This window comes from Mesoplodon bidens (assembly GCF_964165515.1).
Source record: "Mesoplodon bidens genome assembly, chromosome: 10".
Taxonomy (NCBI): domain Eukaryota; kingdom Metazoa; phylum Chordata; class Mammalia; order Artiodactyla; family Ziphiidae; genus Mesoplodon; species Mesoplodon bidens.
The window spans coordinates 65,612,109-65,628,599 of NC_138172.1; the positions used below are offsets into that span (position 1 = coordinate 65,612,109).

General features: G+C 44.0%; 1 protein-coding gene across 3 annotated transcripts; it reads right to left on the bottom strand.

The window, feature by feature from the left end:
- On the bottom strand, window positions 1-4,341 carry LOC308623718 (HLA class II histocompatibility antigen, DM alpha chain). 3 transcript variants are annotated; one of them, XM_081246404.1, is made up of 5 exons: window positions 4,158-4,341; window positions 2,690-2,954; window positions 958-1,247; window positions 604-732; window positions 1-262 (listed from the first exon to the last, which is right to left on the bottom strand). In XM_081246404.1, exons 1-5 carry the CDS (start codon window positions 4,243-4,245, stop codon window positions 258-260), a joined length of 777 nt encoding a protein of 258 aa, XP_081102530.1. In that variant the 5' UTR covers window positions 4,246-4,341; the 3' UTR covers window positions 1-257. The 3 variants fall into 3 exon arrangements, with proteins under 3 accessions (XP_081102530.1, XP_081102529.1, XP_081102528.1); XM_081246403.1 differs by having other exon boundaries at window positions 607-732; window positions 958-1,236; window positions 2,670-2,954; XM_081246402.1 differs by having other exon boundaries at window positions 958-1,236; window positions 2,670-2,954.
- Between the last annotated feature and the right edge of the window lie 12,150 nt (window positions 4,342-16,491).

The window sequence follows — 16,491 nt, forward strand, 5'->3', positions numbered from 1 at the left end:
TTAAGAAATGAGATTTATTGCCTTGACATGGCAGTGATGTGGTCATGATAGGAAAGCCACTCTGGGTTCCCCTGGATGCAAAAGCCCAGGGACAGCAGAGCCCCCAGCTGAGAAACCTGTACACACACACACACCCCGGGGGGAGACCCAGGGCCTCCTGCTCTGAGAAGGAGAGATCCTGGGTAGGATGTGAGAAACTTGAACATTTCTTGCTTGGATGGCTGCAGCTGTTGGCTTCAGACCCTGGTCAGGAAGAGTCAGCCTGAGGAGAGAGAAGGATGGAGGAAAGCCATCAGGGGGATCCTCCTCGTCCCCAAAGGCCCTTTCCGGCCTGCAACACATCCTATAGAAGTTGATCTCTCCTTCTCTCCAAATCAACTCCAAGCACCCTTCCTCCAGCCCCCCACATCACTCCTCTCCCACGCAAAGCCATTCTCATGACCTAGAACTGGGTGTGTATTTGGGACCTCAACCAGGAGGATGTCCCACGGTGCCCAACACAGGCCTCCCCACCAAGGGCCTGAGGACCACTGTATGCGCTCCCCAGGCCACAGGTCGGTCCCGGCACCCCCACACATGCCCTCTCCAGATGCCCTGACATACCACCTGAGCAAGGTTTTCGGAAGTAGATGATGAGGACTAAGCCAACAATGATGCCCAGCACACCCAGGCCAAAGGCTACACCGCACAGCACGTTCTCCAGAAGATCGGACGGCAGCGCATTCTGGGGCACTAGAGCAAAAGGGGAGCCGGTCATCCCAGAGACCTGGTTGGGGAGCCCCAGGGGAATGACATGGGTGTCTGGGATGACAAGGGAGAAACTGAGGCATGGAAGATTGAGGTCAGCTCAGAGTGAGAACAGAATAAACAAGGGCCCAGTGGAGAAAGAAGTCCTCCTGTGGGTCTACCCCCTTCTGCCCCCCAAAGGAACTAGGCTACCATGGAGAAGTGTCTTACCCCAAAAGGCGATTGCTGTGTAGCTGTCAATCTCATGAGTCACGATGCAGGAGAAAAGATCAGAGGGTGCTGGTGTGAAGTTTAAGTAAGAAAAGGCCTGGAAGGTGAGTCCATCGACGGCTGAGACAAAAGTGGGCCTTGCTCCTTCCACAGGGGCCGAATGATGCCGCCAGTTCACAGTCAGTGTGGGTGGGAAGAGGTTACTGATGAAACAGACCAGTGTGTTGGGCTTGCCAAACTCCAGGGGCTTCAGAGTGAACACCTCAGCGGTGGGGAGCCCTGTGGGGGTACTGAGGTGAGAGAAAGAAGCGACTAACTTAGATGGGAGCCCTGTGTGTGGAAGGGATGTGGCATACGGAGGGGACACGAGACGGGGGGGAGCTAGGGCTCTGAGGGAGGTCTTCGTCTAGGCAAGAACCAGACCTGGACCAGAGCCAGGCCACTCTGGACCCTCCACCCTGACTTCCTGCAGCACTTCCTGTCTGGACCTCACATCAGCAACTGATCACACGCTGTCTTCTCATTAAAATGCAGGCACATTTTAATTAGGACTTTGGGATGAACAGATACACACTACTATATATAAGATCGATAATCAACAGGGACCTACTGTATAGCACAGGGAAATCTACTTGATACTCTGTAATAACCTATATGGGAGAAGAATCTGAGAAAGAATGGACATATGTATATGTATAACTGAATCACTTTGTTGTGCCCCTGAAACTAACACAACATTGTAAATCAACTATATTCTAATATAAAATAAAAGTTAAATTTAAGAAAATAAAGATAAATACCACCACCAAAAAAAAAAGAACTAATCAGTAAAAAAAAATTGAAAATACTAATTTTAACGGTAGTTTCAAGGAACTATATGTTTGGATATATTTGAAAGACATCCTGATCACTCCCATACTTTTTTAAAATTTACCTCATCATCCAATTAATGTCAACTCAGTTTTGATATGGTATTGTAGTTTAAATCTTGGCAAATGTACATTAAAAATACATTATGATTGCAAACTGTTATGTTTAGAATGGATGGACAATAAGGTCCTGCTGTGTGGCACGGGGAACTATATCCAATTTCCTGGGATAAAGGAATGTATGTATGTGTATGGCTGGCTCACTTTGCTGTGCTGCAGAGATTGGCACAGCATTGTGTATCAACTATACTTCAATAAAAAAACACATTATGATGCTCAAACAAATATGGTAGAATAATAAAATAAATAATCATTAACAGAGCTTGATTAACCCATGTAGTTAAGCCTAGTTTACCAAGGCAGTTAGTACCATTTCACTACCTCAGCTGGGGCTTTCTTCTACTATGATCCATCAGCATTTCCTAATAAAATCAAATTTTTTTGAAAAAAATAAATAAATAAAATAAAATGTAGACACATCATCAGATGCTTCTATTCTCCCCTCCATCTTGCTGAGCATCGTAACACAAGCCCTAATACTAAGTAGGCGTCAGTTGGTCTCTGTTGAATTCATTAAGTTCCATGGTTTTGAATGCCTACTACATCCCAGGGACTTTTCTTCTGCCCCACAACAAAAACAGAGTACAGATCATGGGTGGTAGAAAAATCAATATCCAAGGAGAGAACCAGAAAGCAGGAGAGATGGGGAGCTGGTGAGAAGGGGAGTAATTCAGTGTATCATGAGGTTAAGAGGGCAGCCCACCGCCCAAAAAAACCCCTGACCTCTAGACACTGGGATTTGCCTGTCAAGCTCTGGGCCAATTTCCTCGACGATCGCCCGGCAGAAGGCTTTGTCAAAGAAAATGTTGGAAGTATCTTGAGGCCTATGAGCCCAGTCAGCAAATTCAGGCAGGCGAGGCACTCGGATATTCTGGGAAAAGTCGAAGGAGAAAAGCTGGTCCTCGTTGTAGGCTTCGGAGAGCCCCACGTTGGGACTCCAGTTCTGGCAGTACACTGTGTGCAGGAACGTGTGGTTTTGCAGCTCATCCCTCCACCCTGGAGTAGGAGCTGCAAAAGAGACAGAGTGGCGTCCAAGGAGGTGGGAGTCACCTCCTCTTTAGCTTAGAAAACAGCAAGGCCTGCTTCAGGTAGAGGGGGGAGAGGTGGGTTGCCTCCCAGTGGGAGCAGAAAAGAAATTACGGGATCTCACTAAACTTACCCAGCGCATAAAAAGGCCAACCGTCTAAAGTTGTAACAAGTAATTCAGAATCACAATGTTGACTGTATCTTTGTGCCTAAAGGCACCCAGCCAAAGAGGTAAGTGGTGGCTGAAATCTAACCTGCATTCTGCTCAACAAGCCATGCATCCTGGCATAGGGTTACATCCTCCCAAAGGTCTCCACCTTTGCCTGATCCCCGGGAGGCCATCCTATTGACTTGTGAAGGGCCTGGATGGGTTCCCAGTCTTCACGTGGATATGTGAAGGAATGGTGGTGGCCTCCCTAAGCCATAGATGGCACCGCCCCATCCCATCCCCAGACACACATGGCAGACTGAAAAACCACTCTCCAGGCTTCTTTTCAGCCACTTTGTTGGCACCAGGCCTCTCTGAAAATACCTTCCCCTCCCTCAACCCTGCAGACCTTGCAAAGATAGGACTGGGGGGAATGGCACCATAGCTGCAGGAAATAATCTCTAATTATTTGAAGCTCCTGGCAGGAATCTCCCCAGCCAGGAGGAAATCTTCTACTCAAAACCCAATACCAGAATGATTGAGTAAGAGGGGTCTTCCAGATTCTTCTTCCATTCTGCCCCATCTTTTTCAAAGAAGGAACTAAGGACCAATAAAGTTAAGAGATTTTTCAAGAATCATAAGGTGAATTGATGACAGAGTGCAGAGTAGACTCCTAAGTAGGAACAGTGGAAATAACATTTGTTTTGCTCAAATCCCAGCTCTACCACTTTCCAATGGGGTGAACTTCCACAAGTTACTTAAACTCTGAGTCTCATTTCCTTCATCTGGAAAGTGGATATAATAATCTCTGCTTCAAGAGATTGTCTTCAATGAAACCTACATTCATTCAATGAAACCTACATCCGGCATTGTTTGCCATCCATCCATAGTATAGCTCTCTTTCCCAATTCTGCTATCGTTTCCACTCTCTCATAATACTTTCACCACTTACAAAGCACTTTCACCGCTTTCAAATGCCCCGGCTCCCTAGGTTCTACCCCAGTCAGGATGGAAGTAAAGGGGAGGTACTGCCATACCTTCAGGGGCAGTCCAGGACTGGGGCAGCAGCCACAGAAGGGGTAGCAGCCGTAGCAGCGCAGCTCTCTGGCTCAGCTCATGATCCATATCTTCACACCTCGCAGTGGGCTTGGAGCTACCAGACGGCTGACCCAGGTCCCCAGATTCCTTCCCAGATCATGTTTCTCCAGCTCACTTCCCATAACTGCCCTTGTCATTCAGGCTAAGCCAATCACAGAAAGTGTAGGGTTTGACGTCATCGGTCGCTGGGGAGAGACCAGTAGCGAGCAACCTTCTTAGGACTTGGCTCTTTTACCAGGCCAGCCTAGGGGCTGTAGATGGGTTGGGGAGGCAGTGGAGGAATGTCTGCCACCTGGTGGGGATCCCTCTTTAGTATCTGGCAGTCAGCCTCAGCCTGTAACCCCACCAAGGGACTCTTCTGAGCAGCACCACCCTGTGGCCGAATAATAAACTGGGGAAGTTCATCTTCCCATGGTAACCCCCCAGGGCTCTTCAGACCCTGTCTTCTACCTCCCAAGCCCCCTCCTCTTTCTCACAAAATTTATTCTCCTTCAGGCTTTAGCTCTCTTCCTTCTGCAGAAATAGACTGAAAATGTAACAAGCGTTAGGTCCAGGGCTAGAAATACCAAGATGAATAAGGCATATTCCTGCTTTCAAAGAGTTTAGAGTCTAAGTTGGGGGGAGTGGGGGTGATCACTGAATAAATAATTACATACAATGTAACATATTCAAATAAGACCATGTCAAGTGTGTTTTGGAAGTAGTAATTTCATGAGGAGGGGGAAATAGGTGGGATGTAATCAGGAAGGCTACTAAGAGTCTTGAAGGAAAAACAGTTAGACCAGCAGAATGGGAGAGAAGAGAAAAGCCTTCCAGGGCAAGGGGTAGGCAAATGGGTGAAGGTCAAAGGCATTCAGAGCTCCTTTCTTTGCAGACCTCTGTATAGTTGGGCATGAACGTTTGGAGGGTGCTCACGTTTCCCTGTTTGGTAACGGGCAGGGGGTGGGGGTGGGGTGTCAAGATGAGCTAGGAAAAAAAATTTTTTTGAGGAATTACTCACTTTTTATTTATTTTTTAAATTTTGATTGGGGTATAGTTGATTTAAGATGAGCTAGAAATTTAGGCAAGAGCCAGATCACATAGGCTCTGTTATGCCACAAGGAGGGTGTTTTTGTTTTTGTTTTTTGGGGGTTTTTTTGCCAAGCCAGGTGGCATGCGAGATCTTAGTTTCCTGACCAGGGATGGAACCCGTGCCCCCTGCAGTGAAAGTGCAGAGTCTTAACCACTGGACCGCCAGGGAAGTTCCAAGGAGGGTGTTTTTTATTTTACAGATGATAGAGACTTTAAACCGAAGGGTGACACAATCATTTTTAACATTTTAGAAAAATCGTTCTGATGCTTTCAATAATGGACTGGAGCTTGAAAAGAACCGAGACCAAACTGCTGGTCAAGAGTCCACACATAGACTTTGTGACGTATATGACATAAAAATTAAAAGTTGCACACACACATACACACACACTGCCCTCTGGTAGCAGCATAGCAATACTTTAGGTGAGACATGGTAAGAGCCTGAATTAAGTCTTGAACAGAGGAGATGGAGGGAATCAAATATTGATGTAATTAGGAAGTTGAATCTAAAGCGCTTGGCTGATAATTAGATGTGGAGGGGTCAAGGAGAGGTAACACCAAGGTCTCCAGCCTAGGTGGCTGATCAATGATGGACTGAGTTGAAATAGAAAAGAAAATCATAGAAGCAGAGAATTAAGTTCGGTTTTGTGTTGAATTTGAGGTGCCAGGGTAACCAGGAGGCATGAAGTAGATGGGTATGGATTTCAGGTGTGGGCTGAAGAACCTTAATTTGGGAGTCATCTGCACAAATGCTGAAGCAGAGGCAGTGGACAAGATCACCCATGTAGACTGTGCAGAGGGAGGGGGAAGTGACACAAGGACACAGGTCGGATTGGGATCAAACCCCAACCTCATACCAGTTATTCAGTATCATCCAGGATCCAGTCAGGAAGGTATGATCATTCTAGGTATTTCAGACTGAGGGGACTTAATATAGAGATTGGTTACAATGGTATTTTTTAAAAGGCAAGACACGCAAGAGGGAAAAAGAGAGAGGCTGGAGGTGCAAATAGGAAAGAGGAAAACCTGGATATCAGAAGCAGCTCTCGCCCCTAGCTGGAATTCATGTCTACACCTGCTGTTGTCCTGGAGGAGACACCACCACAGTCACTTCTGGATCTACCAAAAAGGTGCTATCTCCATCAAAGCTGGATCACTGAGAAGGTATTTCCTCTGCCCAGGAAGCTGGAGTCCAGAATCACCCATTCTTGCTGCTGGTACCAGGAGCTGCCACTCTCTTAGAAGCTAAAGCAGGAAGCTTCTTGGTTTCTCCTGCCATCTGATCTGCCACCCCTACCTCCTACTGAGAGAATCTAACAGGAAGACAACCGTCCAGGAAGGCTGGAAAATACACGGCCAAGCAGTCCAGAACACAGTATAGGAGGCTGGGCTTGGCACTGATGCTAGATAGTAAGCAGGTCACTGAAATACACTAATTTGTAAGAATCTGGTGGCACTAGGAGCATCCAGAGAGCTAAGAGAAGAATTAAGAAGAAGCAGATGTAGAGAAATAGAGGTGTTCCATGAAGAAGGGCAAGGTCAGCATTATCAAATGCTACTCAGAAGTCAAGGGAGGACGGGAAAGTGTCCTTAGATTTGGTAATTATGAGATGGGTGACAAATGTGTTGAAAGCAGTTTCAGCGTTGGAGTGGGAGTGGACTCCAGATTGTGGTGGGCTGAGAAGTAAGTGGGAGGTGAGGAAGAAACTGTCAGTGTATATGCTGCAAGTTTGATAGAGAAGAAAAAGAAAGACAGAAGGGGTGGGGGAAGAGACAGTGAGAAAGATCTAATGTGGCAATTAAGTAATCTTAGAAATCAATCTATGTGAATATGGTCCTTTCAAAATCCATACTCCCTTTTGAGAAACAAATGACAGCAGCCATAAAAGCCCCAAACAAAAACACCCCCATGACCTCCTGCATATTCTGAAAAGGGTACATATGTGTGTGTGAGTGTGTGTATGTGTGGTGGGGGTGGGCAGAGTGCCAGGGTTGGGCTGGGCTTGGAAATCATTGTGTTACACTCCAAAAAAAAAAAAGTAGAACATTTTCCTAATGGCTCATCCTTTGTGGATTAATCCGTCAGTAGCTCCTGCGGTGGGGAAGATGCAGCCCCTTAGGAAAGTATTGATAGAAAGGAGGTCTACTGACATCACCAGAACTGCTGGTGGAGATAGATGACACACAGCCACCTGGAGTTCTAAACCAGTGGTGAGCAAATATTTTCTGTAAAAGACCCGATAGCAAATCTTTGTTCCTTGGAGTTTTGTTCTTAACCTTTTTACTAAGGAACACTGAAACTTAAATTTCATATAATTTTCATGAGTCACAAAATAGAACTCTTTTGCTTTTTTTTTTCAACCATTTACAAATGTAAAAACCGTTCTGAGTTCTTGGGCCATATAAAAATATATGGGCTGACTTTTGCTCAGAAACCACTGTTTGCTGAACATTGTTCTATGTGTGGTCAGAAATGGGATGGGGGACCCAAGATAAACCCACCCTCCAAAGAGCCCCATTCCTTTTTGGGGGTGGCAGTTGGTTAATGAATGTATCATGTCCCAGATACAACACTGTTTGGAAGGATGTCTGGGGAAGGAGGGGGCACAGGAGGAAGAGGAATGGTGGGAGGGCTAGGAAGAGTTAGAGCAGACCCTGCAACTACTCTGGGTGGAAGGAATGAGGCAAAGGGGGTCCAAGTTCTCCACCGAGAGTACAGTGTAGACAAGTCCAGCATGTGGAGAAATATAACTACCCATCATCAAGACGAAGGCAAGGTTGTGGTTAACTCCTTTCTCTCCCAGAACAAATGCGAACCAGTTCAAACATTTATAACTACCCTTCCCTCTATGTAATCCTCTTCCTGTCAGGACCCTGCAACAACCTCCATTAATACATATCTCAAAAACAGTCTCTCATCAGTTTGGGGAAGTGGGAATTGTGGTCAAGAGAAGGGCAAGGCACCAGTTCTGCATGCCAGTAACTCAGTGTCTTTGGTCATGGGACATGAATGCCTCTGAAAATAAAGGCATCACACCTGTAAACCCAGTAGGTCACAGCTTTCTAACACTCAGCTCTTCATCCCTTCCTAGTCCTGCCCCATTTTCTTTCTCTTGACAGAGCCAAGTTTCCTGAAAAAGCCACGGGCAACCATCTCTCTACTTTCATACTTTCTATATAATCCTTAACACTCAACAGTGAAGTGGTTCAACATCTTTGTGTTGCTAAATCAAATGGACTCTTTGCAGTCTTGGCAACATTTGACACTGTTAGCCATGCCCTCCTTCCTAAAACAGTCTATTTTTTTTTTTTGGCATCCCTGACAGCACTCTCTCCTAGTTTTTCCTGCCACTTCTCTGGCGTCTTGTCACCTTCATGGACTCCTTTTTTTCAGCTACCCCTTAAGTGTTGGTATCCCTGGAGTTTTGCCCTCATCCTCTTTTCTTCTTATACTATACCCCTGCTCTCAATGGCATCTACTCTCACTTGTCTTCCGTTACCATCTATTTGCCGACGTTTTCCAAATTTCCCCCTTCAGCTCAGATCTGGCTCTGATTCCACACCATCCATACACCCAACTGCCTTTAGGTACCTCCACTTGGATGCTGTACAACAGCAGTTCTCAAACTGTACTCTCCACAAAATAGGGTCCCTCAAGAAATTGTTTAAAATGTAAATTCGATAGTAGCAATTTTTCATTTTTAAATTTATTTCAACACAGATGTAATAAAACACCAAACATGTTTACACAGTAATTTTTATTATGTAATAATGTATTATGTTTAATAAGGTTTTTCTGGTTGTAAGCAACAGAAACCAACTCTAGCTAACTTAACTTTTAAAGGGGCGATTTATTGGACGGATACTGAGCTAGCTCAGAAAATCAAATGATGGGTGGAATCAGCTAGGCTCAGGAAGAGGAGTCACAAGGTCCTTAGCAGCAAGGGTTGAGTTGCCATTAATATGCCGCACCTTCAAAGTCCTCCAGCCTCTATCTTTCAAATTTCACGTTGCTGAGAGGGACAATCTGACGGGCTCAGCTTGTATCAGGTGTGGACCTCCGGATCAATTAGTGATGGCCAGGCACAATATCACCTCTGTGTCTTAGAGCTATTCCCAGAGAAGCGAGAATTACCACAAACCAACCACCTCAGTATAATTATCTTAAACATACGGCATCCCAGACAACTGCATTAGATCATCTGAGGCATAAACGTGAGGTTAAGTCTATGCATTAACACTCACAAAGCATCTCCCAATTAACTGCCCGAGTGATATATGTTATCTACTTAACCTCTGGTCTGTCACAAGTCTTGCCACAAATTCAAAATATACTTATGACCTCAGTGTTGATTAATTATATAATTATAATATTTACATTCCACTAACTGATTTCCTTTGGATCTATGACTAAGTTTAATTTTTCTTTTTTATTATGGAAAATTTCAAACATACACAAAAGAATCTAGTAAGCCTCCATGTACTCTTGTTTAAATTTCAACAATTTTCAACATTCTAAAAGTCTTCCATTCTTGTTTCATCTATTCTCCTGTTCCACACACTTTTTCTTTTTTTCTGGAGTATTTAAACAAATTCTATCATTATATTTCACCAGGAAACATTTCTACGGGTATCTATAATGACTTTTTCCTTAACGTAACTACCATCCTATCACCACAAGCAACAAAATTAAAAATGATTGCTTAACTTCCTTTAACCCAATCTGTGTTCATTTTCCCCCAACTATCTCAAAAATGTCTAAGGGAAAGTTTTAAATGAAAAGCAGTCTTGTGGTTTTCAAACTGTACCTTCATATTTTAAAATTTAGTGAGTTTTCTATTTTACATGATGTCTCATAAACCTCTGTTGAATGTTCAATAATGAATTTTTAGGCAAATTAAGTTCAGGAATTACTACACTGAATGTAGCTCTATCTCAAAATTTACAAAGCTAAACTAAACCTTCCCTACCCAGCATGTTTAAGCTCCCGTATTCAAGACCTCAGTGTGTAAGTTGACTGTCCACCCAATCAGATGAGTCACAAACACAGCAGTCAGCCTTGACAACCTTGACCTTCATCTTCCTCAAACCTTCTCAACCAACTGTTCACCAAGTCCTATCAATTCTACCTCTTCCATATCTCTTTAGTCTGTCCTCCATTCCCACTAGTTCAGGCCCTCATTGGTTTGCTTGTCTTTTTCCTGGATCACTGCAATTTTCTTAGAACAGATTTTTCTCCAATCTTATTCTTATTTTCCAGTGTTGCCGCAGGGATCTTTTTATTAGGCACATTTGATCACATCATACTTTTGCAAGAAAGCCTTCAATGGCTCTCTACAATCTGCTTTCCTTGGCATGATCCTTAATGACCTGGATCCACTTAACCTATCTCTATACATCCTTTGAGACGAAATCTCACCTCCCTCAAGGAGCCTTGGAATCCAGAGTGGAGATGAGTGACTTCTTCAGTATGCTTCCACAGCACTGGCCTGTCCTTACCATCATTTGTACTGTATTATGCTCTTCTGTTTATGTCTGCTTCGGTCACCTCACTTCCACTGCAAGGTCTCAAGGATCTCTTCCTGTTTTTTTTCCATTTTCAGCATCTACCAAGAAGGCCCACCAGCAAGTGACTACTCATTGGATGAATAAATGGGCTGTTGGTTACTGAAGGTGTTGAAGCTGGGCCTAGAAGAGCCTTCAAGCATTAGATGAATGTTAGGTCATTCCTTCTAACATGGATATTTCAACAGTAAATCTGGGGTTCCCTGGTGGTGCAGTGGTTAGGAATCCCCCTGCCAATGCAGGGGACACAGGTTTGGGCCCCAGTCCGGGAGGATTCCACATCCCTGCCACAGAACAACTAAGCTCATGTGCCACAACTCCTGAGCCTGTGCTCTAGAGCCCACGAGCCACAACTACTGAACCCTCGTGCCACAACTACTGAAGCCCGCGCGCCTAGAGCCCATGCTCTGCAATAAGAGAAACCACTGCAATGAGAAGCCCGCGCACCGCAACAAAGAGTAGCCCCCGCTCACCGCAACTAGAGAAAGCCCGCGCGCAGCAACAAAGACCCAACACAGCCAAAAAAAAAAAAAAAAAACAAACCAGTAAATCTTACCAGCCGTGTCTGTGGGCCACTCTACAGACATCTTCACTCCCACTGCCTTCCCTGTGCACCCCACTCCTCTTCCCATTTTCTTCCTCCTCCCTGCCACAGCCTAATTCAGAGAGTAAAACTGGCCATCCAGCTCCCACCTTTACCCTCATTCCCAGCTCAGTGATCTCTTCACATCCATATTCATTGTTCCCTTTTAGCTGTATTATTTGAATACAGCAATCCTGTCAACTACACTACAAGGTTGGAATTTATTATTGCCATTATATAAACAAGAAATCTGTGGCTCAACAAGGTTCATTCATTTATTAATTTAGCAAATATTTACTGATTACCCTCTGTGTACCTGGTAGTATGCTGGGCACCAGACACCTACATGACCAAACTTATAGTCTAATGAAAACAGAGGCATTAAACAAGTAATCATACAAACCTACAAAAACAAATTGTAAAAGGTACTGTGAAGGAAAAGAACTGAGATCCATAAGAGACACTAAGTGAAACCTAGTGATATTAAGATGGGATCTGAAGGGTGAGTAGGAGTTAGCCAGGCAGAGGGGGAAGAAGAAGAAGGCCCTGAGGCAGGCAAGGGGCTGGCTCCTTCAGGGAGGTGAAGACCTGTGGGGCTGGCATATTATTAGTGAATAAGAGAGCACAGACAGCAGATGAGGCCAGAGGCAGGAAGAAGCAAGACCACGTGCGACCTCGTGGTCCACAGCGAGGTCTGCATTCTCCTCTAAGTGTGATTAATTCTAATGCTATGACTTTATTCCTTTTCATTCCATGGGTGAATGTGTGCTGTGATTCCTACCTGACCTACCTCCAGTCTCTCCAAAGCCAATCCATGGTGCACACTGGTGCCAAGTAACTTCCTATAAAGGTACCTCTTCCTTCCCCTCTCAAAACTTAAACAGCTCCCCCCTTTCTACGAGATTCAGTCTGAATTACTTGGCCTGGGTTTTTCAGGTTCCCCATATTCTGAGTTCTATCCCCAGACTACAAAACTGCTCTCCAATATCAGTAATGATCCCCAATCACCAACCTAGTGAGATTTCCCCTTTCTTCATTCTCTCACACCCTCTGCAGGATCTTGTCTCTTCATTCAATCAGAACAGGGGTTTTGGGGAATTCCCTGGTGGTCCAGTGGTTAGGGCTCCACGCGTTCACTGCCGTGACCCGGGTTCAATCCCTGGACAGGGAACTAAGATCCCGCAAGCCGCATGGCGTGGCAAAAAAAAAAAAGAAAAAAAAGAACAGGGGTTCTTAACCTACAGTCCACATGCCATAAAATTCAGGGGTCCATGAACTTGGATGGAACAAAAAGAGTCACCTTTATTTTTAAGAACATCTAATTAACTGAAACTTAATTTTATGAATGTAGAAAACAAGTCTTTGTAGTACTAGCAGCACCTATAATGTCATCAATAGAAATCACCATCAATGAATATTTTCATATCATAGACATCTCAAAATACCTCTACAACTATGAGTTTAGACCTGCAATAAATCATTTTATTTATTGTATTAGTATGCTATTAATAAGGGAACACATTATTACTAGATCATCACACATTTCTTTAAATATTTTGATAACTGTGTATTTTATTTATGCATTTACAAATATTATTGTCAGACAAGGTCCAAAGGCTCCACCAAACTGCCAAAGAAGTCCATGGCACAAATAAGCTTAAAAACTCCTGATTAGGGCTTCCCTGGTGGCGCAGTGGTTGAGAGTCCGCCCGCCGATGCAGGGGACACGGGTTTGTGCCCTGGTCCGGGAGGATCCCCCATGCCGCGGAGCGGCTGGGCCCGTGAGCCATGGCCGCTGAGCCTGTGCGTCCAGAGCCTGTGCTCTGCAACGGGAGAGGCCACAGCAGTGAGAGGCCCGCGTACAGAAAAAAAAAAAAAAAACAAAACTCCTGATTAGTCATTCATTCAATAAACATGAAATCCTCACTGCAGCCCTCTCTTGTTCTGGCTTCCTCATATTATGTTCTGCTTTTACTTGTTTGATGCTCTTACACTGGTTTCTCTTCCTATTCTTTCTGTGTGAGGATGCAACCCAGAGCGTGATCTTTAACCCACAACTAAATTGTTCCATACTTCCTTCCTTATAAATCTCACCTACTTACCTGCATGACTGATTCAAACTACACCTCAAAGGTGACTCCCAAATCTACCTCTACTAATCTTTTTTTCCTCGAACTTCAATCTTTGATTTTAAAATACCTGCTGTGCCTAACAACCAGAATAACATACCACCCAGAGACAGACTGCCTGGGTTCAGATCCCAGCTCTGGACACTTATTAAACATGTAACTGTGAGTAAATTATTTAACATCTCTTGCTTCAGTCGCTTCATTTGAAAAATGGGAGTGATAACAATAGTATCTACTTTATAGGGTTATAAACATTAGAGGAGTTCCTACATATAAAGCAATTATAATAGGGCCTGAGACATTTCAAAAACTCAATGAATTTTAGCTATCACCAGTCTCACCTCCTTCCAACACGTGGCATTTTTATTTGGTGTTTATTAACAGGTATAGTGATAGCCACTGGGGATATGAAGATAGAATTCCTATCTAATGACATAATTCCAATCAAGCCATAGCTCAAAAGATTTCAGTGGCTCTCCACTAGGTCCAAACTTAACAGCACTGGAAATCATCATACTGCCTCAAATAAATGTAACTTCCAATCTCCTCCAGCTCTCCTTCTTGTAGCTTATATTTTATTCGGGCCAGATTGGACTGCAATGCTCTGTGAAAATGACCTGCTCTGTTCTCTTTCCTCACACCATCCCAGTGTCTCAAATGTTTATCTGACAACAATAACTTTGTCTATGATTATTTCGCCAATACTACGCATGGAGCCCCCCCTCCAAACACATACATTACAATCTTACCTAAGTCACATACTTATGTAAACATCAACTTCCTTCAACATTTGCTCACTTTGTGAGCACCTCATATTGGCCAGGTCCTGAGCCAGGAGCTGGGGGCATTTAAAATAAAAACAAAACAAAACAAAACAACATGGCCCTGTTCTCAAGATCAAAGTCTAGTAAGGGAGAGAAACATGTGGCATCACATATATGCCATTCACTGTGAAAGGTGCAATCATAAGAGAAAGGGACACCAAGGGATGAGCAGTCAACTCAATTTGGAAGGCAAGGGTAGGCTTTTCAGATGATGGTATTTGGGCTTAGATGGACTGGAGAAAAGCGTATTTCATGTAGTGAGAGCAGTATGTGTTAAATACAGTGTAAAACAAAATGGTGTATCTGGGGAACAGTTCAATACGGCTGGAATATAGGGCCCAAGAGGAAGTGGCTAGACATGACACTGGAGAGCTGGGCAGACCTTTCTGGCAAGCACAAGAATTTGGACTTTATCACACAGGCAATAAGAAATTAATACGGGGCTTAAACAGTAGCATATGGCTAGAGTTGTATTTTGGAAAGCTCATTCCTGGCAGTATTGTGGCAGAGGCAGAGAGAAAAATCTAGAGCAGCACTGTTCGAGAGAACTTTCTTCAATGATGGAAATGTTCTATAATTTGTGCGATCCAATATGATGGCCACTAGCCACACATGGCTAATGAGAACTTAAAATGAGGCTAGGGCATCTGAGGAACTAAATTTAAAACAGTATTTAATGTTAATTTAAACAGCCACTTGTGCCTACCATAGTGAACAGTGCAGCTTTAGAAATAAGGAAATCAGTTAGGAAGCTGTTGATACAGCTCAGGTGATAGGACTAGGACAGAGTGTAAGTCAATGGCTGTATTAGAGGCACAATATAAGCCTAGGAGATATAATGTTGTGAGAAAAAGAAATCAAGAATGGCTCCCAGATTCCAGGCTTTTTGATTGAATAGCTGCCATCAACCTGGATAATACAGACGGAGCAGGTCTAGGGTACATACAGGTTGTATCAATTTTGAAAATGTTGAAGTGTCTGAGGATTATCCAAGTGGTACAATTCAGTAGTGAGTTTCGCTCAGGAGTCCTCTGAACTAAAAATACAGATCTGACAGGCTCTCAGCCACTGAGATTACTTAGAGACGATGAACAGAACTAGAAGCAAACTGAGGCAAAATCCTGGCAAACATCAACAGGGCCGAAGAAGAAGAGTCCACAAAGGAGACCAGAGGAACAGCTGGACAAGTAGGAAAAGAAGCAAGTGAGAAGTAGTCACAGAAATAAAGGGTGTAGAGAATTTCAGGAAGGAAGCGTGATCAAATGTCAAATACTTGAGAAGTCAAATAAGGTGAGAACTGAAAACTGCTTCCTGACTTTGCCAATTAGGAGGTTCCTGGTGACATTTGCCAGGACAGTTTCAGTAGTGGAAGAAATGAGCTAGAGTGGGGAATGAGGCAGAGAGAGGAAAATTAAGATGACAATTTCAGGTCTTGACTGTGCAGGGTAACTGTTAGATAAGTGAGTCCACAAGGGAATACAATATTGATAAGGTTACTGCCTTTCTTTTCTTCTTTTTAGGCTGGGAAACCCATATTAAGGGATGTTAAAAATGCTAATTGGTAGAAAATGGAGGAGAGCTTCAGAGTAACAGATAAGATTGACCAGGTCAAAAGGAAAATACATTTCTTTAATCAGAAGAGAGGACTTCGAGTACAATGGTGGTAAAGGAACACAGACACTGCCCAGTTTACAGGTGGGAGATGGAAAGCGAACTCTCGCTCAAGCTGGCCTTCCTGTTCTGTTCTGCGGGTGGGGAGTGGGGGGGGCTATGAACTAGAGTGAAAATTTGAACCACATTCTGAGGGTCAAGGGAGGGATTACTGCCCATGAACAAGTAAAAGGTCGCCTTTAGGTGGCAACCATCCCTAGATTAGATTTTTATGGGTTTTATTCAAGATGAGCAGAGGGTAAAGCCTTAGAAAAAGCCTAAGTGTTTTAACTTAAATGGTCGAGACGAGCCCAGTAAAGAAGTAAAAGTGATCAAAAGGCTGTCAAGTTTTGCAGCAGGCAAAGGAGTCCAGGCTGCGGCAGGGCTCAATAAAGTAAGGAACTCCAGGTAGACTCAGGGGAAATGAGAGGTTAGAAAGCGGCCTAAGACA

Bases quoted from the DNA above. Each gene is read 5' to 3' on its own strand.
- LOC308623718 (XM_081246402.1), bottom strand. From the start codon at position 4,245: ATGGATCATGAGCTGAGCCAGAGAGCTGCGCTGCTACGGCTGCTACCC. The intron at 1,237-2,669 runs GTCAGGGGTTTT...GTACCCCCACAG, and splicing joins GCAAATCCCAGTGTCTAGAG to GGCTCCCCACCGCTGAGGTG. The intron at 733-957 runs GTAAGACACTTC...CTTTTGCTCTAG, and splicing joins CACAGCAATCGCCTTTTGGG to TGCCCCAGAATGCGCTGCCG.